Source organism: Urocampus carinirostris, chromosome 18 (genome assembly GCF_059441175.1).
Source record: "Urocampus carinirostris isolate Australia breed hairy pipefish chromosome 18, RoL_Ucar_1.0, whole genome shotgun sequence".
In the NCBI taxonomy this organism is placed as follows: Eukaryota; Metazoa; Chordata; class Actinopteri; order Syngnathiformes; family Syngnathidae; genus Urocampus; species Urocampus carinirostris.
The window spans coordinates 2,336,364-2,358,515 of NC_142366.1; the positions used below are offsets into that span (position 1 = coordinate 2,336,364).

General features: G+C 40.7%; 1 protein-coding gene across 2 annotated transcripts in view; it reads left to right on the forward strand.

Annotated features, from left to right (window-relative positions):
• arhgap28 (Rho GTPase activating protein 28) overlaps window positions 1-22,152 on the forward strand; it is a 65,524-nt gene that overhangs the window by 39,689 nt on the left and 3,683 nt on the right. For both annotated transcript variants that reach the window (XM_088322015.1, XM_088322016.1), the window contains exons 11-15: window positions 15,003-15,156; window positions 16,778-16,860; window positions 16,922-17,122; window positions 17,183-17,296; window positions 21,913-22,040. In XM_088322015.1, coding sequence (XP_088178141.1) covers window positions 15,003-15,156; window positions 16,778-16,860; window positions 16,922-17,122; window positions 17,183-17,296; window positions 21,913-22,040 — 680 coding nt within the window. The remainder of the gene's footprint in view (window positions 1-15,002; window positions 15,157-16,777; window positions 16,861-16,921; window positions 17,123-17,182; window positions 17,297-21,912; window positions 22,041-22,152) is intronic.

Genomic DNA, 22,152 nt, shown 5'->3' on the forward strand with positions numbered 1-22,152 from the left:
AGTTATTGGTCCATCTAAATGCCGTGAGTTATTCTCAAAAACGGCTCTGAACTATGACAAATATTATATCACCCAGAGTGACTCAGTCAAAAATTTAGGTGTCATATTTGACCCCGATCTGTCCTCCCAAACACACGTTTAGAATATTACTAGAACAGCTTTCTTCCATCTTCGCAACATTACTAAAATTCGCCCTATGCTGTCTCAGTCGGATGCGGAGATTATAATTCATGCATTTGTTACCTCCCGTCTCGATTACTGTAATGCACTACTCTCTGGTCTCCCGAAGTCCAAAATCAAGAGCCCTCAGCTGGTACAAAATGCTGCATCGAGGCTTTTAACTAAGGTGTTATTTCAAGGTTCTGTTGGTAGTACACAAAATCATGCATGACTTGCTCCCTCATATCTTTCAGATATAATCTCCCCCTATGTTCCGATCCGGAGCCTTCGCTCTGAAAATGCTGGTCTATTAATGATCCAAAGAGCAAAGAAGAGATCCACAGGTTCGAGAGCGTTCTCTATTTGGGCCACGGTGCTGTGGAATGGTCTTCCCCCTGAGATTCGATCTGCAACCTCAGTGGAAATGTTTAAATCTAAGTTTAAAACACACTTCTATTCTATAACATATGAATAACCTATATTTTATGTTGACAATATCTGTGTAGGGCAGCACGGCGGCGCAGTGGTTAGCGCATGTGCGGCACAGTTCTAAGGTCTTGGGAACCTCCTGTGTGGGTTCAAATCCAGCTACCGGACTTCCTGTGCGGAGTTTGTATGTTCTCCCCTTGCTTGCGTGGGTTTCCTCCGGGCACTCCGGTTTCCTCCCACATTCCAAAGACATTCATTTCAGGTGGATTGGCCAGTCCAAATTGTCCCTAGGTGTGAATGAGCGAGTCCCCTGCCCACTGCTCGATGATTGCTGGGATGGGCTCCAGCACCCCCGCGACCCTACTGAGGATAAGCGGTGCAGCTGATGAGATGAGATGAATGTGTATCTGTGTATTATTTGCCCTCATGTAGGTTTTGGATCAGGGGATGGTGTCATAATAGTCTGTAGTTTACAATAGTCTTTGATCGGTGCTTCGATCGTTTGAGCTGCCTGCTGATGTATAAAGCTGGTTTCTCAGTCTCGCCGAGAGTTTCACCCTTTAGTACCTTTAGGTCGATTTTGGCAGTGTATTTGTCTCATAGTGCTCTCCAAACTACTGCACGGTAGGCATTGAAGTCAGTCCCATCGGCCATAACATCAATCATCCATCCATTGTTGCTCTGGCGCAGGAGATTCTCCATCGTTGAAGCACCTACACTTTGTGCCAATATTGACTTGATGTCACCAATGGCCAGCAGCTTACCAATGGTCTCTTCCTCAAACCTTCCGATCCACTTACCTGAACCTTCGTGTATGTCTGGCATTCGGGAGATCAGTCCAGCAAGGTCAAGTGTCTGCCATGGGATATATTGAACTTTATATCCCTTGACTTGAGTGGGAAACTGACCAGGGTCTATATATCTATCCAGCGGCCTGATGTTTGGCCTATATCTCAGGTCAAAATTTTTAGTTGCACCCAGTGACGGTCCAGGTTTCTCACTGCCACTTCCTGCCTTGTTAGTCCTTGTGTGAAGACTGTCCAGTTCCTCTTCTAATTCCTAGATTGTGGCTCAAATGGCTCCTTGTCGCCCTAGGACACCTTCGGTTCCCATGTCAATCCAAAACGATTCACCTGACTTTCCTTTAACTGTTTCATTGCGCTCTGCATCCAGAAGGTGTTTGTATCCCGCTTCACTAATTCTTCTTTCAGTGCTGCAATGCCTTGGAATGGGCTGATTTTGAGGAGTCATTGGGGCGTCGCCCATTAGGGCAGTGCCCAGGTTTTGTATTCGTAATTTCATCGCGTCTTCATCTCCTTCATCATATTTGAAATCCCGATTTATTTTCATAGTCCCAACCAAAAATGGGTACAATCCAGCTGACTCAGTAGCGGTCTTGGCCTTTTCTAATTTGTTTTTCAGTAGCATTAGGCCTTTCTTATTTTTTCCCTATAACTTTCTCCTTCAGTTTTGAACATATTTAAAATCTCCTCTTCAATTTTTCTTTTCTCTTGTCGTTTCTTGCTGTTGTTGGCAAATTTATAATCCATTATTCTCACCTCCATCACTCGACATGCATATGTGTCAAATGTACCACCTTGCGGCCATTGTGGATGAAAATTCTTCGTTCTTTTCTCCCATTTTTGTGACACCTTCGCAATTAGTTTTGCTTGGTCCGGATACTTTATTCCCAACAGTTTAATAGGCATGAGTATGTTATTGGTGGTTGTACTGCTGAATGCTTAAAAAAGGTGGCACAGCTATAATTGACTGGTTAGTACGCTTGTTGAATGTATGCTTGGTTCTTGTTGATTGGTTTGCATGTGTGGTGCCATTGTATAAGGGTAAAGGTGATGAGTATGAATGTAGCAATTAGAGAGGTATCAGTTTGTTATCCGTGCCGGGTAAGCTGTATGGAAGAGTCTTGATTAAGAAAGCGAGAGGAAGAACGGATGAGGCGGTGATGGAGGAGCAGAGTGGTTTCAGGAAAGGAAGAGGATGTGTGGATCATGTGTTGGCAGTACGATAGTTGTGTGAAAAATATTTTGCAATAAGTAAGGATGTTTATTTGGCTTTCATGGACTTGGAGTATGACAGAGTTGATAGAGAGGCGTTGTGACAGGTGATGGTATTGTAGGGAGTGGGTGGAAACTTGTTGGAAGCATTGAAGAGTTTTTATGTGAACAGCAGAGCATGTGTAAGAGTAGGGAGTGAGACAAGTGAGTGGTTCCCTGTGTTGACTGGTGTGAGACAGGGGTGTGTGATGTCACCATGGCTGTTAAATGTGTACTTTGGTTGTGATGTGGCTGCAGTTGGTGGAATGAAATGCGAGGTATTGCACAGAGTGAATCAAGGAAGCAAGGTTTTGGGTGCTCTGAGGATAGTAATGAGCAACAAGAGTATGAGTATGTAGGTTAAGAGGGAACTGTATGAGAGTGTGATTGTGCAGACTGTGTTGTATGGTGCAGAGACTTGGAGCCGGTATGCAGATTTAAGAAGGAAATTAAATGTTTTTTAGATGAAGTGTTTGAGGAGTATGTTAGGAGTGACAAGATTGGATGGATCGAGATATTAAATTGTGAGAGACAGAACTGCAATAGTAGTGGAACTGAGCAAGCATTTGGATAAGAGAGTATTCGGTTGGTTTGGACACATAACTGAGAGGAAACAGTTAAAGAGTCAAAGAATTAGACATTTACATTCTTCTTCCACACCAAACAAGAAGCGAAAAAACACAAAGACACAGGGATAAGATGTTAGTACTTCTCACACGCGCACACACATTCTGTTTTATTGCTTTTTCTAAACAATTTCACCCTAATAATAATATCACTTGATTAACTACCCATTACTTAGTGCCAAACCAACTCAATTCGGTTGCATGGGCGGCAAGGACGACTCACATTGTGCTTTGTCTTAAACAAAAAATGTGAAATATCATTACTAGCCTCTTCAACCAAACTAGAAAGATACGAAAACAATTTTATCAATTCTGTATCAATCATTTCTAGATTGCCTAATAACTAACAAATGCAGCCGTGACGACGTCTATCACCGCTTTTTTGCATATCTCAATTATAGACAATTATACCCATCAGTTAGTTTCGCTTAACCGGTGTGGGTCTGACTAAGGATAAAGCATTGTGTGCACATTAATTTAGCTTTCTGCCAAATCTCTGCTCTTATTTTACTTTTATTTTGTTCTCTTTCAATCCACTGTCGAGACAAACAAAATTGAAATAAGGAATAATTAAAATTCTTCCTTACCTCAACTGCGCGCTTTTTGTTTGCCAGTAAAGTCTCGAAAAGAAGAGAACGTCGTTAGGTTCGATTTTTAGAGTTGGGCGGCACTTATTTCGGAAAGGACGTACCTGGGCGTCGCCCCAAAACATAAACAGAGTCGAGATATGTCGGAAAGGGAACGTGTTTATTCAACAACACTCAAGCCACATTCAAACCACGTTCCTCAGACGCTGGATTTTTATACTGTGTTCAACAACATCGGCGAGCGGTGACGTGGTGTTTTTCTCGAACTCGGCTTGGCTCAGTCAACCTTGGTTTTTCCTGTATAAACATTGCTTCATAACATCCAGATGGTTTCCATCAAGCCGACTCTGCAGTTAATCCGCAACAATATCCTTTTTTGGAGGAAGTTCAGCCAATTGCAATTTGGCCTTTTCATGATGCATTGACTATTTTAGTAAATTATTTTTATAAATTACATTTTTATAACACATAACAAAATGAAAAAAATAATATGTAAAATGGTAGAAATTATCTGCCAGCGGAACATTTTTTCCTTAGCTAGAAAAGCTGCCCACAAATGATGATTACTTGACTTATTTCAGTATATTCCGTAAGTGTAATGGAGTATATATACAAGGTACAGTAAAAAAACTACAAAATTGAAATGTTAGGACTAACAAATTCCTTTGGAACACATTCCTGGAACGCAATTACTTTTTTCCGTACGAGTACTGTCACGCTTCCTTGTTAGACTTTTAAAATGATGCCGGCACGCATGGACACAGCGGCACACTGCTCTTCAGCTAATTTTCTAATTAATACCGTTCTCTTGTCTTTTTTGCTTTCTTTTATTGGACACATGCATGGTCAAATATACCTGTAGTCGGGAGGAACTTATACATTTGGGTCGGCATCTAAATTTCGACTTTTTGGGCACTTCATACCATCTTTGATATCCCGCAAGAAATACAAAGAGTTGCGGGATCTCCGTGGGTGGCCTACCCACTTACGAAGCGGTGGAAGTGGCGGAAGCGGCGTAGGGATCGCAAACAAAAGCGGGGCTGTCGCTTGGGCAAGTGTGCTTAGCTTAGGGAGCTACATCGGTGAAATGGCAGAGAAGGACACGAAGATGATGGAATTGTGCCTAATTCCACCAATATTTCTTCATCAATCTTGCCTGTCAACCGACGCCTGAGACTCAACATGCCCGAACGGCGACATTTTGTGACGATTTCTACAAAGACTTCAGCTAAGTTAAACGATTCAGCAAAGCTAAAATTTGGTCTTTTAGATATTAGTTTGCTTGCTCCTAAAACTCTACTTGTTGATAATATCATCCGTGATTGCAAACCTGATTGATCAGTGATAAACTTGGTTGAGACCGGATGAGTTTTTACCGTTAAATGAGGCTTCTCCTCAAGACTATGTGAGCTGTCATGTAGCACGTTCTTTGAAGAAGGGTGGCGGTGTTGCGCCAATTTCTGAAAAAATATTCAAACTTACTCCCCGTACCTCTAATAACTATAAGGCGTTCGAGGCTCTTGTTATGCGGTCCTCCTTAATGTCAATTTATATAGTAACTATTTATCGCGCACCAGGACCATACACATTTTTCTTAGCTGAATTCTCTGAACTGTTGTCTGACCAAGTAACCTATGCAGACAAAATAATAATTATGGGGGACTTTAACATTCATATGTAATAAAACAACAAAACGATTTAGTGGACCCAAAATAAGCACTGGCATAGTGTCTTAGCTCACTGATCTTCTTTCAGGAGTAGTTGCGTCATTTCCTTTATATAAAGGCTCTATTGACTCACTCATGAATGAGTTTAATGCTACCCTGGCGAGTGTCCTGGATTCAGTAACACCCATATGGCTTAAATCACGACCTAAAAGACGCACACCTTGGTTTACTGATGAAACTAGATCGCTTAAAGAAGAATGCAGGAAATCTGAAAGAAAATGGCGCGCTACCAAGCTTGAGGTTTTCCGTCAAACCTGGTGTGACAGCTTGTTAAAGTATAAAGCAGCCCTTTGCCTCTGCAAAACCAGCCTATTTTTCGAAGGTGATTGCGGCACAAAAGAATGACCCCAAAATCTTTTTCGACACTGTAGCATTGCTAACGAGGCAATAGATTATCCCAGATAGTTCTACCCATTCAGCCTATGACTTTATGGTCTTCTTCAATAAGAAAATTCAACGCATACGGGAAGAAATTTCTAAAGACAGCGTTAATACATCACATATGAAATCTATAGATGCACGACATGGTGGCTGTCCAGGGAATATTTCCCGATTTAGCGATCTGTCACTCAACAATCTTAAACAGGTGGTTAATACAGCCAAACCGACAACTTGCCTGTTTGACCCACTTCCGAACTTACTGATTAAAGGTCTTTTTGGGGTCCTTGGACCTTCAGTTCTAAATATTATAAACATATCACTCTCCTCAGGTGTACAGGGAATGCAGAATTATTAGGCAAGTTGTATTTTCGAGGATTAATTTTATTATTGAACAACAACCATGTTCTTAATGAACCCAAAAGTCTCATTAATATCAAAGCTGAATATTTTGGAAGTTGGAGTGGGGCTTTTTTTTAGTTTTAGCTATTTTAGGAGGATATCTGTGTGTGCAGGTGACTATTACTGTGCATAATTATTAGGCAACTTAACAAAAAACAAATGTATACCCATTTCAATTATTTATTTTCATCAGGGAAACCAATATAACAGCTCAACATTCACAAATATACATTTCTGACATTCAAAAACAAAACAAAAACAAATCAGTGACCAATATAGCCACCTTTCTTTGCAAGGACACTCAAAAGCCTGCCATCCATGGATTCTGTCAGTGCTTTGATCTGTTCACGATCAACATTGCGTGCAGCAGCAACCACAGCCTCCCAGACACTGTTTAGAGAGGTGTACTGTTTTCCCTCCTTGTAAATCTCACATTTGATGAGGGACCACAGGTTCTCTATGGGGTTCAGATCAGGTGAACAAGGAGGCCATGTCATTAGTTTTTCTTCTTTTAGACCCTTTCTTGCCAGCCACGCTGTGGAGTACTTGGATGCGTGTGATGGAGCGTTGTCCTGCATGAAAGTCATGTTTTTCTTGAAGGATGCGGACTTCTTCCTGTACCACTGCTTGAAGAAGGTGTCTTCCAGAAACTGGCAGTAGGACTGGGAGTTGAGCTTGAGTCCATCCTCAACCCGAAAAGGCCCCACAAGCTCATCTTTGATGATACCAGCCCATACCAGTACCCCACCTCCACCTTGCTGGCGTCTGAGGCGGACTGGAGCTCTCTGCCCTTTACCGATCCAGCCACGGGCCCATCCATCTGGCCCATCAAGACTCACTCTCATTTCATCAGTCCATAAAACCTTAGAAAAATCCGTCTTGAGATTTTTCTTGGCCCAGTCTTGACGTTTCAGCTTGTGTGTCTTGTTCAGTGGTGGTCGTTTTTCAGCCTTTCTTACCTTGGCCATGTCTCTGAGTATTGCACACCTTGTGCTTTTGGGCACTCCAGTGATGTTGCAGCTCTGAAATATGGCAAAACTGGTGGCAAGTGGCATCTTGGCAGCTGTACGCTTGACTTTTCTCAGTTCACGGGCAGTTATTTTGCGCCTTGGTTTTTCTACACGCTTCTTGCGACCCTGTTGACTATTTTGAATGTAATGCTTGATTGTTCGATGATCACGCTTCAGAAGCTTGGCAATTTTAAGAGTGCTGCATCCCTCTGCAAGATATCTCACTATTTTTGACTTTTCAGAGCCTGTCAAGTCCCTCTTCTGACCCATTTTGCCAAAGGAAAGGAAGTTGCCTAATAATTATGCACACCTGATATAGGGTGTTGATGTCATTAGACCACACCCCTTCTCATTACAGAGATGCACATTACCTGATATGCTTAATTGGTAGTAGGCTTTCGAGCCTATACAGCTTGGAGTAAGACAACATGCATAAAGAGGATGATGTGGTCAAAATACTCATTTGCCTAATAATTCTGCACTCCCTGTAGTTATTAAACCTACACTGAAACAACCCAACCTTGATCCAGAAAGCTTATGTAGTTATAAACCGGTGTCAAATCTACCGTTTCTTTCTAAAAGAACTTGAAAAAGTTGTGGCACAGCAGTTGAATGATTTTATATCCGAGAACAATCTTTTTGAATCAATGCAATCAGGATTCAGGGCTAACCACTCTACCGAGACAGCCCTGATTAAGGTAACCAATGATCTTCTACTGGCAATGGACTCCGGCGCTTCATCACTCTTGCTGCTGCTACAAAGACTAGGAACCTTCCCGTGGTGTCCTGCGAAAGGCTCCCGGGGGAGCCTTACGAATCCAACTCAATCCACTCAGACTCGCTCTCTCTTTCGTTCTTGGTCCTCTCTCCTTCCATGTCTCTCCTTTTCTCTCTTCCCCCTTTACACTCTTCTCTCTCAATTTCTCTAATCCCTTTCTTTCCTACTCTCTCCCCATCTCTCTCATTCTCTTTTACCCCTTTTTGCGTTTTACTCTGTCTTTCTCTCTTTCTGTCTGTCCCTCTCTTTCTCTCTCTTCTACTCTCCTCTCTCTGTTCTTCTTAGGGCGGGCGACTTCAAGAGCAACCCTGGCCCCCAGTCCAAATGCCAGTGGTGCTTTCGAACCATTTGTTGCGACCACACCCCAATCACCTGTACTACCTGCCCACGGGGCTTCCATGAATCATGCACCGGCCTGTCCGAACGTATAAGGACTTCAGAGGCTTCGTTTACTTGGTTTGCTTGGGTCACACCCCGTCAGGCCTGGCGGCACAGGACAGTCGCAGCCCCCTCTCCTTCAGAGAACTACGGAGCCTCCCACGAGCGAGTCTAGCGCTACTAAGGATTACCTTAAGCGCCTTGAGTGACTCAACAACAACAACAACAGTTGGAAAAAGGGATTGGTCTCTCAGGAACCGTCCTCTTATGGTTCAGATCCTACCTCTCAGATAGGACGCACTGTGTTAAATATGGTGAAATGACATCTAAGCCCTTTAATGTTACCTGTGGTGTTCCACAGGGTTCAGTACTTGGCCCCAATGCTCCCTCTAATTTTTCACGGGTCTGAGGTTCACACAAAGTTGGTGAGCAATGCTTGAAACAACAGTGAGCAACAGCAATCCCAAGTGTGGCAACTAAGTCATTATCAAACATGTCCAAAACTTGACATCACGTTACACGTTTCCGGCAATGCAAAAAAATTCACTTTTGAATGAATTGATTAATGTATGATTGCAAAGGTCGTACGGCCTACAAACGTCATTTGTTTTTACTACATTCTTTCACAAGATTTGCATTTTTTTTTTTTTCTGGTATCTTTTGTCGCATAATACTAACATTTTTGGGGGCTTATTTAGTCGGTTGCACGATACACAACTGTATTTAATCACATTGTTAAGTGGAAGTACAATGTTGGCAACAAGATTGACTTGGTATAATTGGAAATTATTTGAATGCAACACAAACTTTTTCTTCTTTTTCCCAGTTTTTTTCTTCTTTTTTTAAATTCCTTTAAAAAAAATCTCATTGTGTTTATTTTTTCCTAGCTGTTACTTTTTTTTTTTTGTTATTTATTTACAGTATTTTCCGCACTATAAGGCGCACCGGGTTATAGGGCGCACCCCGAAAAAATAATTTTTGGTCCTATTTTTGACATACATAAGACGCACCGGATTATAAGGCGCTACAATGGGAACGTCGACAAAACAGTCAGATAGTTCAGTCAAACTTATTACCCCTTAACATTCCCAAAGCTTGCAAAGAAGCAAATACGTGTCGTAGACACATGCGGATGCGGTGTCCGTACGATGTCACTCAAATGCATCGTTCCATCATTCGGAAGGTTAAAGTCTTGGGATTCAAGAAATGCCAACCATTCCTTTATTTCTATTTTCTTTTTCGCTCGCAACTTTACTGTGCATATGACAATAAACACTTGGAATTGAGTTTAATTCAAAAATAGACACTCCATTCCATCCATTATCTGCACCGCTTATCACAGAAACATCGAGTTCAGTCTGAAACAAGATACAGGGACAATATAAAACCCGGAGTAGCTCACCAAAGTCGTTGTGTTCATAATAATGTGCAGTCAATGTCCTCTTATATCCGTGAGGGTAGTAAATCCAGGAGAATAAAATATTTACAAATACAGAATAGAAAAAAATGCTTTCTCTATGCCGTCAGCCACGTGCTATACACATTCATCTTTTCCGGCCAATTGCAGGCTTTGTTTTGCCGTCCAAGCCAATGCCAGCCTGTAAATGATAAAAAGGATCCGCCCCTTGACCTCCGAATAACTTTAGCCAATAGTGATCGATTCAACTGATGATTGACACATCTTTTTCGGCCAATTGCAGGCTTTGTTTTGCCGTCTGAGCCAATGCCAGCCTGTAAATGATAAAAAGGATCCGCCCCTTGACCTCCGAATAACTTTAGCCAATAGTGATTGATTCAAATGATGATTGACACATTGGTTAGCCAATGAAACGCCGGTAAATAAATCCCAGCATACACCGCGTACTACTTGGCGTTCGGGGGAAAATCTAGTCGGCGGCTGCAAGTTAGTTGGAAAAATTAATGTTGATCCATAAATAAGGCGCACTGTATTATAAGGCGCATGGTCAGCTTTTGAAAAAAATAAAGGCTTTTAGGTGCGCCTTATAGTGCGGAAAATACGTTACCTTTTTTCCTTTTGTTTCTTTCTTTGCTTTTTTTTCTGGCTTTTTTTCTGCATTTTTCCTTCTTTTTTCTGTTCCTTTTGTTTTTTTTTCTCAGCTTTTTACAACTTTTTCATTTTGGTATTTTTTTCTTTTTGGTTCTATTCCCCCTTCCTTTAAGTCATTTTCTGCAAAAGTTTACATAATATTTGGTCATATAGGGATGAAAGAAGCAAAACAACCTGAAGAGCCGTTTAGGACCCGAAAGAGCCCGTTCCTTTTAGTGAGCAGAGCCGAAGAAGCCGGTTCTCGAAAAACTCTACTGACTTTACTCTTCGTTCTACTTCGACCTTGACTTCAAAATACCTCATTTGGAACACAACGTCAGGGGAACCCGTGTATTTTTACCTTCATGCACTGTGACTTAATTAGCTTCTTAATTAGCAATTTCGAGCCCTAATTTTTGTGTGCTGGCTAGATTTTCTTGTGCGCGTAAAAGCTCTGGGTAGTGCGCAGCTTAGAGGGAACATTGCGCTGGATAGATTTTCTTGTGCGCTGAGAATGTGCGGGCAGTGCGCGATTGCGCACGCGCGCAGCATAGAAGGAACATTGCTTGGCCCCCTTCTTTTCAGCATATACGTGCTTCTATTAGGGGATAATATTCGCAAGTATAATATGTTTCCGGGCAGCACGGCGGCGCAGTGGTTAGCGCATGTGCGGCACAGTTCAAGTCATGGGAACCTCCTGCGTGGGTTCAAATCCAGCTCCAGACTTCCTGTGCGGAGTTTATATGTTCTCTCCGTGCTTGCGTGGGTTTCCTCCGGGCACTCCGGTTTCCTCCCACATTCCAAAAACATGCATTTCAGGTGAATTGGCCCGTCCAAATTGTCCCTAGGTGTGAATGAGCGAGTGAGTTGTCTGTCCCCGTGTGCCCTGCGATTGGCTAGCAACCAGTTCAGGGTGTCCCTTGCCCACTGCCCGATGATTGCTGGGATGGGCTCCAGCACCCCCGCGACCCTACTCAGGATAAGCGGTGCAGCTAATGAGATGAGATGAGATAATATGTTTCCATTGCTAAGCAGATGACACTCAACTATATCTTCCGAAGGAGGTATCTGACACACTAAACTGTGGACATTTGGAGGCCTGCCTCTCTGAGATAAAAGAATGGATGTCACTCAACTTCTTGCACCTTAACTCTGAAAAGACCAAAATGTTAGTTATTGGTCCATGTAAATGCCGTGACTTGTTGTCCAAAACTGCTCTGAACATTGACAAATGTAATATCACCCAGAGTAACTCAGTCAAGAATGTAGGTGTCATATTTGACCCCGATCTGTCCCTTCAAACACACGTGAAAAATATTATGGGAACAGTTTTCTTCCATTTTCGCAACATTGCTAAAATTCGTCCTATGCTTTCTCAGTCAGATGCGGAAATTATAATTCACGCATATGTTACTTCCTGTCTCGATTACTGTAATGCACTACTCTCTGGCAGTGTTCCTTCTAAGCTGCGCGCGTGCGCAATTGCGCACTGCTCGCACATTCTCAGCGCACAAGAAAATCTAGCCAGAGCACAAAAATGAGGGCTCAAAATTACTAATTAAGAAGCGACTCAAGTCAAAGTTACAGTGCATGAAGGTAAAAATTCACGGGTTCCCGTGATGTTGTGTCCTAAATGTGGTATTTTGAAGTCGAGTCGAAGGAGAACGAAGTAAAGTTAGTCGAGTTTGTCGGGGGACCGGCTTCTTCGGTCGGCTCTTTCGGGTCCTAAACGGCTCTTCGGGTTGTTTTTGCTTCTTTAATCCCAACATGACCAAATATTATGTAAAATTATGCACAAAATTACTTAAAGGAAGGGGGAATAGAACAAAATAGAAAAAAATACCAAAATGAAAAAGTAGTGAAAAACTGAGAAAAAAAGAAACAAAAGGAAGAGAAAAAAGAAGGAAACATTTAGAAAAAAGAAAAAGAAATGTAGGAAAAAGTAAATAGAGAACAAAAAGAAAAAAGTACCAGCTTGGAAAAAATAAACACAATGAGATTTTTTTTAAAGAAATTTAAAAAAAGGTAGAAAAAAAACACGGAAAAAGAAGAAAAAATTTGTGTTGCATTGAAATAATTTCCAATTATATCAAGTGAATCTTGCCTCCACTAAAAAATGTGATTAAGTACAGTTCTGTATATTACAACTGACTAAATAAGCCCCCAAAAATGTTAATATTATGCGACAAAATATATCAGGAAATAAAAAGAAATGGATATCTTGTGAAAGAATTGTTTGTTGTTTCAAGCGCTGCTCACCGACTTTGTGTGAACGCTCAGACCTGTGGAAAATTAAAGGGAACATTGCTCTTCGGTCTCCCGAAGTCTAAAAGCAAGAGCCTTCAGCTGGTACAAAATGCTTCAGCAAGGCTTTTAACTAAGACAAGAAAGATTGATCACATTACCCCGATTTTAGCTAACCTGCATTGGCTCCCTGTTAGCTTAAGATGCGATTTTAAAGTTCTGTTGGTAGTATACAAAATCATGCATGAACTTGCTCCCTCATATCTTTCAGATTTAATTTCCCCCTATGTACCGGTCCGGAGCCTTTGCTCTGAAAACGCTTGTCTACTAGTGATCCCAAGAGCCAAGAAGAGATCTGTAGGTTCGAAAGTGTTCTCCATTCGGGCCCCGGTGCTGTGGAATGCTCTTCCCCCTGAGATTCGATCTGCAACCTCAGTGGAAATGTTTAAATATAAGCTTAAACACACTTCTATTCTATAGCATATGAATAACCTATATTCTATGATGATAATATGTGTATTATTTGCCCTCATATAGGTTTTAGATGAGGGGATGGTGTCATAATAGTCTGTAGTTTGCAATAGTCTTTGATCTGTGCAGCTCTTTGAGACTCTTTGTGATTAAGGGCTAGACAAATAAAAATGACTTGACTTGACTTAAAATGTTGTAATTCTACTGTTGTTTGTACATGGTTTGTTACTACGTTAGTTACTGCAATAGTTCCTGCGTTATTTCACTAACTAAATGCAGATCATGTAGTGAAATATCTCCTGATTGCGGATCACACATGCATACAAACGTACAAAATACAACTGAATACAGTACAATTATGGTGGCACCATCTTAAGCAAAGAATATCAGCATGCTGAATTTCTCGTCATGGAGATATTTTCTCTGCCATATAGAGTCGCGTCCCGGCAGAATTTTCAACTACAAAATAAGATACTAAATCCAGGAGTCAGCTAATATGTGTCCCCATTAGCAAATGGTAGGCAGTGCATGGGGACGGGAGCGTGGTTTTTACAGGAACAACAAACAAACAGAAAATACATAGGACAAACGTTAGCGCAGAAATTACTGAGAACATTTGCACACTTTGGTCTTTTTATTTAAAAAATTGTACCCCCTGCCTGGAGAAAAAAAAGATAACGTCCTAAAAAGTACCCAGAAAAGGAGAAGGAGATATTCAAGTAATTTGAAGCCTAGAGATAAAATGGATATGAAGTGTCTGGGCTTATTGTTCATTTGCACATTTTCAAGAGTGCACAAGCAAAGAAATATGAAGGGTTAACAGCTTCCAGGTTGATGTACACAATTTCAATGCAGCTTGTTTGAGTGTATGTACAGTAATTAGTTGCTGTTCACCTCCGGAAGTTGTCAACCGGACATTCTGCCATAACCTACATTTCATGTCATTGATCTCTATGTATAGTCTGTTGATCCATTTTGGCCTGGAAGCGGGATTACCTTGGTCCCTTCTCAAGCTATTTTCATTTCCTCATGCTGAGCTACTTGAGTTTTTCCTTGCCTTCGAGAAAGAGCAAGAGAAACAAAAAGGACGCAAAGTGCAAGAAAGAAAGAGAAATAAAAAGAGAAAGAAAGGAAGGAATTTGAAATAAAAGATAAAGAAATAGAAAAAGACATGGGGAAAGATAATAAGAGAGGGAGACAAAGAGAGAAAAAGAAACATGGAGAAAAAGAGAAAAAAGAGTGACCGGGAGAGGGAGAGAAAATAGAGAAGAGAGAGAAAGAGAGAGAGGGGGAGAGAGAAGAAATAGAGGGACTGAGAGAGAAACACAAAAAGAGAGAGAGAGAGAGGAAGAAAGGAAGAAAGAAATACAGCTGCTGTTGCTTTGCGAGTGGTATCCAGTGGACCTATTTCAAACTGCAAGTAATTTTTCTCCGAAAATGATTCACTAGCTTTGCTCCTCTCAGTGGATTCTTGCAAATCAGATTAAAACCCTTGGCAGACCTGAACCTTGGGCCGCATGTTTGACACCTATGGTGTAATGAGTCTGTAGAGCCCTTTGAGACTTCTTGTGTTTAAGTGCCAAACAAATAAGCAAGACTTGACTACTTGGCTTGGAGCAAATTCATAGGCAACTCGCATTTTATAGGATGTGGACCAATAGACGACGTCCATCTCAGAGATTTAACTCTTTCATATGTGTTTGTGCGCGCAGTACCTACGCAAAGAGTTAGACGGGTGTCCCGAAGGGTTCAACTGGTCGGCAGTGCGACCGATAGACGCTGCCGGGCTTTTGAAGATTTTCATCCGCGAGTTGCCCAACCCCCTGCTGACTCACGCAAATCTTCCCACTTACCGTGCTGTCCTGGGTACGTTCCATCACTCTCACTTTCACTCAAGCAACCAGCATGTGTAACACAGGGAAGGGAAAACTTTTTGAGTTGCAGGCGGTGTTGCATTGAAAACATTTTCCCAGGCCTAAACCAATAGGGAAAAAAATGGCTGATTGCTGTATTATTTTTTTTTGTACACAGTATAGACCCTTTCGCAGCATGACGTCACACTCGAAGCTGGAGGCTAAACAATTCTCTGCGCTGGTCAACACACTAAGGAAACCCAGCTTTTTTTCTGCTAGTTTGGTGTTGAATCGTCGTCATGTTGTGTGTTGGTGTGTCAGAATCAGAGAAAAAACCTTTGTGATCGTAAATGGAAGTTTTACAGGATCCCAGCCGACACTCCTGATCCCAAAAAACAAGAGTGTGGTGCTTAAATACGTTAAAGCGAAAAGATGGGACTGAGGCACTCATCAAAAATGCTTGGGTTTGCATTGCAAACTTAATATCCGGTAAGAAAAAATAAACGTTTATGATCTTTGCTCTGGACTCCGTATTTCTTTTTATGTCAGCAAAGTATCTTGTTATTTTCCCAACTTTAGCTAACTGTTAGCATGTAGCCTAATCAAGAGAGACTTCTCCTAAATTAAAAAAAATAAATAGATGAATAATTGAATGTATCTAATAACTGACCTGGATTTTGTGCCCAACAATTTTTGGCAATGCTTGACTGTTTTTATTTTTGACCCATGTCTTGTTTACAAGGCTTCTGTTGGCATTTAGATTACACGCTAACGTTTGGTCAAAGCTAAGAAAAAAACAAGTTATTTGGAAATACAATTAGAACTTAGTACGCAACAGTCATAAATGTTTAATTTTTCTAACCTGATATGAAGTGCGCGCTGCAAACCTGAGCATTTTTGATGAGTGACTCGGTCCAACGTTTTCGCTTTAAAGCATTTCTCACTACTCTCTTATTTTTATCTGATCAGGAGTGTCCGCTGGGATCCTGTAAAACTTCAATTTACGATAAACAACATTTTTTTCTCTGATTATGGGACTCAAACACTCGACATGACGACATGTCTTCTGACCAGCGCAAGTATTTTTTTGCCTCCTAGGTAAGAGGGTGATGCGTCACAATGGTTACAAACAAATGAAAGGGCCTTTTACAATAGTCATAAATCATTTACCTTGGCATTACATAAGGGAAAGATAACCCATTTTTTGTTCGCATTTACCTGTACAAGTTATGTTTTACTATTTGTTTATACAGAGACTATTTCATCAAATTAGTTTTGAAACACTCAATAAAACCATATATTTGCTTACAAATTCAAACTTGGATTAAAAGTGAGATCAAATCAACATCTCCTTTCTAAGCACTAAATTTGACCATTTTGCATCAGAAAACTCAATGCAATAGGGCCACTTCAGGAGTGTTTAATTGCATGAAATGTAATATCTCGATGAAAAAAACATTAAAAAAGCAAGTACAGAAAAATGTAGCAAGCTATTTAAACTGGTCATGAGTGGAATGAAATATATAGTTAGTGATATAGGGACAGAAGATAAGGAAAAAACAAATTAAGTCCCTTGGCGGGCCTGATTAGGCCCGCGAGCTGTAGTCTTGTGTAACATGTTTGCACGGCAACAGGTGTGTCCGGGCCAGTGCACCAGGTTCAGGCGCTGCAGTTGTTGTCTTTGTTGCTTCCTGAGGCCCACAGAGAAACTCTAAAAGTAAGTGAGAGTTCAGTAAGAGTTCCAGCCTTTGTCATAGTAACGTCCAATATGTCCCCAGGCCCTGTTGGCCTTCCTCCAACAGGTGGTCTCCCATCAGGAGCACAACAGAATGTCTCTTTGGAACGTGTCCACCATCATGGCGCCCAACCTTTTTGCTCCCCATCACCGAGGCAACAAGAAACGTGACGATCTGGAGGAGGCGGTAGGCGGGGCACAGTTGGTCCGGTTAATGATCATGCACCAGGACCTGCTGTTTATGGTGAGCCCCGTTTGGCCCAGGAACATGTCATTTTGCTGAAAGAGCTCCTACTTCCGGCAGGTCCCCAACTTCTTATTGACTCAACTAAGACAAATGAACCAAGCGTCCAATCGCAGGATAGGCCTGATCAGACCTGGATGTCTCCTCAAGACCAAGAACGATAAAAACAATGAGGTCAGACACTTAGAGTTATTTCAATGGAATTATTTACTCCATATATCCTAGTGATGTGCCACTCGGTCCGAATCCCTGAAGCGTGTGTTGAGTATTCTAGATGAGTGGTTCTTTAACCACTCATCATGTCTGTTCATGACGTAAGCGGTGACGTTTGAAGCCCTGCGTACTAGGTGTACTACTTGACTGATTCAAAAAATGATTTACTAGCTTTGAGTGTAATTCAAAATAAAAGCGGCTAAGTAACGCTATGGATCCCTCTCAACTTTGCCTGAGTCCAAAAACTTTAAAAAATGACATTGAGTGAGTTAAATAAACAGGGTTGGGTAGGGTTACTTTAACTGGATTACTTTCAATTACTTTTGGATTACTCCAATACCAATTATGCTAATGAAAGAACAAAGAAACTATATATGAATAAAATGATGACTCACAACACGTGGTAAGCTTTCTCTTCTGGCATTGATCTCCGGCAAAACTAACATAAAATGCGACAGAAACAAAATGAAAATCAATCCAAACAGCTTGCCAACATCATTTTCGCCGTTCCATGTATTCCGTTACTCCCTAAGCCTGCACAAAATTTAGTAATTTTATTCAGATTTAGTTTCTTTTGTCTTTTATTAGCATATTTGTTATTGGAGTAATCCAAAAGTAATTGAAAGTAATCCAGTTAAAGTAACCCTACCCAACCCTGTAAATAAATATGAATAAACACTTTATTTTACCTCCTTATTTCACAATTTTTAACTTGTTGCATAAGCACTAATATACAGGGATCAGAATTTTCCGCGGATCCGCCGATTTCCGCTGTTTTTGAACCCCAAAGGTCATTCCCGTAAATCGTCTAAATTCGATGAGAAAATATTTTGGGGGGGTGAGGTATGATACGTGACTGTTTCATCACCCCAAGTTAGCATTTAGACCATTGGTCGATAGGTTCGCTGATAACCAATCAGCGGAGCTTTTGTTCAGAGCATTGGCTTTCTCAAACATGGCGCTCCTTCCGGTCTTTTCAAACGGTGAAATGAGTGTTTGAAAAAGTAAATATGAAAATACTAAGAAAAGAAGACGAGGCTTTTGTCTCCGAGATTGATAAAGGAATCAAGAATAAATTTAAGTGGTCATGGCTGGAGAAGACTGTCACAGTAAACGTTAAAATTGGCGCAAAGATCGAGGAAGTTACAGAAACTTTGAGCCAGTTCATCGCAAAGTGTGATGTTCCAGGGAAAGCAAAGTGTCTATACTGTGTCGATCTGATCAATTATGGTACGCGAGGTTGTGTGGCACTGATCGATCATGCTAAAATGAACAAGCACAAAGCAAAAATAGCTTGCCGGCGATCAAATTATGCACTCGGATCCGCATTTAAAATCGGCAGCCACCGGTTCAACATTATTGGCCGTTTCAAATCCTTCCACTTCAAATACTAGCAGCAGTCAACCACTGGTTCCCCTGTGTGACAGAAAATCCCAATCTGAGGTATCTATAAATCTATTTATTTATGAAATGATTTTATCTTTTGTGTTTATACAATATTTAGAACAGGATAAACAAAATTTAAAATTTGTTATAAACATGATTAAAATAGATTATTTTGTATCATCATGATCATGTTCAATATTACGAATGCTTTTAATGTCAATATATTATTATTTTTTAAATTTATATATATATATATATATATATATATATATATATATATAATACATGGTTTCTGTTTTGTTGGATTTAATTCATTCTAGTGCAATTTTCACATAGCAAATAAGATAAATGCTGTTGACTTCAGGGGGGCTTCGACCCCTGAGCCCCCCACCGGGCTCCGCCCTGGACCCTGGCTATTTCAGCTGAAAATGAAAATCTCCATTCTGATCCCTGAATATAGTCAAAATAACACAGAACAAATCATGTTAAAACATTTTAAATATGTACATAGTTTTGCTTTAATTTCGATATATTCGGCTTTAGAAATAAGTACTACAGTCTTTTTTTCGAAGCAGTTGCCAAATTCACCACTAAAGAGAACCAGCGATTCTCAATAAAGTTTACTTTGTTCAGTCTGGTAATTGGAAGACAAAACTCACTACAGACGCTCCCCTACTTACGACCATTCGACTTACGAAAAACGGTAGAACATCCAAAAACATGCATTTCAGGTGAATTGGCCGGTCCAAATTGTCCATAGGTGTGAATGAGCGAATGAGTTGTCTGTCCCTGTGTGCCCTGCGATTGGCTGGCAACCATTTCAGGGTGTCCCCTGCCCACTGCCCGGAGATGGCTGGGATGGGCTCCAGCCCCCCCGCAACCCTAATGAGGATAAGCGGTACGGCTAATGAGATGAGATGAGGTAGAACATTTGTCGAAAAATATCTGTAAGTTAGATTTTTGTTGTATTATTTTGTGAAATGTTTATTTTTTATATAAATAATTATATTAACCGTAAACATACAAATAATAGTACTGACGCAACAATCTTGTTCGTAAGAAGGGCATCGTCTGATTTGACTTTTAATGCTTTTACTCAGGCCAGTGCGGCAACTAAGGTGGTTAACGTGCAGAAGTCTAAGTTTCAATTTTAGCTAGCGCAGCCTCCCTGTGCGGAGTTTGCTTGAAAAAAAAATTGCAATCATGTGTAAAAGAATAGAAAAAGAAAAGGAAGGGGTTTTTGGTGTCAATGGAGTGTACCAGGCACATGGGAGGGGGGAATGGAATAAGCAAATAGCTTGATGACACGCAAGTAATTCCACTAAAATAAAACCAATCGCTAACCAAAAGAGGATGAGTTTGAAAATTCATACTGTACCATCACCTTTTGATGTCCCTTGGATGATCAAAAGTCACGATAAGGTCTATTGGACCCACTGAACGGGACTAGGTGCAGGTTCAATGCCCTTTTATCAAAATGGGCTGAGTGATTAACCACGTCGTCAGGCAGGCAAAAAGAAATTACTGGGCGAGGTGAAAAACCTAACCTAACCTATGATTGTTTTTCAAACCAATGAGGGCAAATAATAAGCTTCAACGTATGAATGGCCTAAACACAACATATTTTGTAATCATGAGGCATAATTTATCATGATTAATACATGGCCATAATTTCAATCACAAAATTCATGTTATCAGACTTGTTATCAGTTCTTGAGGTGAATGTTAAAACAGAGCAGGAATGTAAATGTTCGGTTTGTTCTTCTTGAGGCATCCATCCATCCATTATCTGCACCGCTTATCCTCAGTAGGGTCGCGGGAGTGCTGGAGCCCATCCCAGCTATCTTTGGGCAGTGGACAGGGGACACCCTGAACTTGTTTGCCAGCCAGTCGCAGGGCACACAGAGACAGACAACCATTCACTCGCTCATTTACACCTAGGGACAATTCGGACCGGCCAATTAACCTGACATGCATGTTTTTGGAATGTGGGAGGAAACCCACGCAAGCACGGGGAGAACATGCAAACTCCACACAGGGTGTTCGATTTCATTACCTCAGAAATTTGCCGCACACGCGCTAACCACTGCGCCGCTGTGCTGCCCTTCTAGAAGCATAGATAATGATAATCCAACTGGGAACAAAAAGGAGAGTCTTTAAAAGAAAATAAGGAGAAAGGTTTTGGCAGTGGAGCGAATACAGGTGGTAAATTAATTATTCTAACAAACAATTTAGTGACCAATCGAATTGCTTTTAAAGTCTTTCCAAGTTTTAAATACATTTATATAGCACTTTTGAAGTCACAGAAGACCTCCCAAAATGCTTTACAATGTGCTTCACACTTCCGTGCATAATATGGAATTATTATTGGTAATATACTATCAAAGGGACCCCTTCTTTTTATTTTTTTCTTCTTTTTCATGTTTTTCTACTTATTTATTTCTTATTTTTTCTTTTGTTTCCTTTTTCCTAGTGCTTTACTTGTTTTTATTTCTAGCAACTTCATTTTCTTCTTTTTCCTTGCTTTTACATTATTTTTTTCTTGCTTTTTCCTTCTTTTTCTACTTTTCCATTTTTCGAAAGGGAGTTTTCCAGATTGTGATCGAATTTGACAAGGTTCTAGATAAGGCTTTAAGCTATTGTCTGTTTTTCAGCTAATATGCTACACTCAATTAAAGGCATTTGATCCCGCAAAAAAAAAACAGGGGAGAATAAAAACCTTCTATTTCTGTGTGTTACAAATTAGATGACTCAATATTAGTAGGACTTGCAGCGATTATTTCATTTTGGGACAAAACTCAATAGTGTTGCCTTCCAAAAGAGACCAAAACCGTCTAAATTCTACAAACAGTTCGAGAACAGCATTTGGGTACGTCTTGGATTAGGATTTTAGGCAAATTTTACCCAAATGTTAAGTGGTTAATAAATGAGTGGACAAGAAATGAATGTATTAACACTTTCAATGCATAAAATACAACAAATGTTGGACTGGAAGTTATGATTTCATATTGGCAGTAAACACACCTGAAAGTTAAGCAAAAAATTTCTTACTATTTTCATCTGGCTCGTTAGATCCTTGTGTTGTATTAGTATTGATGTAAGCCCACCTTTTACTTGCATTATTGCAGTTTTAGTAATGATGACATTTTAGAGTGCTCCATTTTTGAAACTTCCATCAATTTGTGGTCAAGGTCACAGAGTTGTGTGAGGGCATCATCAAGGTCCAAGCCCCCCGACATGCCAAGGTTTCCATGGCGATACAGCTAGACAGGCAGATGACGGCCAAAGATGTCACCGCTCACTTCAAGTGTAACAGCAGGTATGAAAAGAACGGGTGTAATTTTCGCGTTAGCCTTCTGCTAAACTCGCTTCAAGATACTTTCAGTTCAAATTATAAAGGCAGAGTCATCAGCATACAAATCCCAAAATTT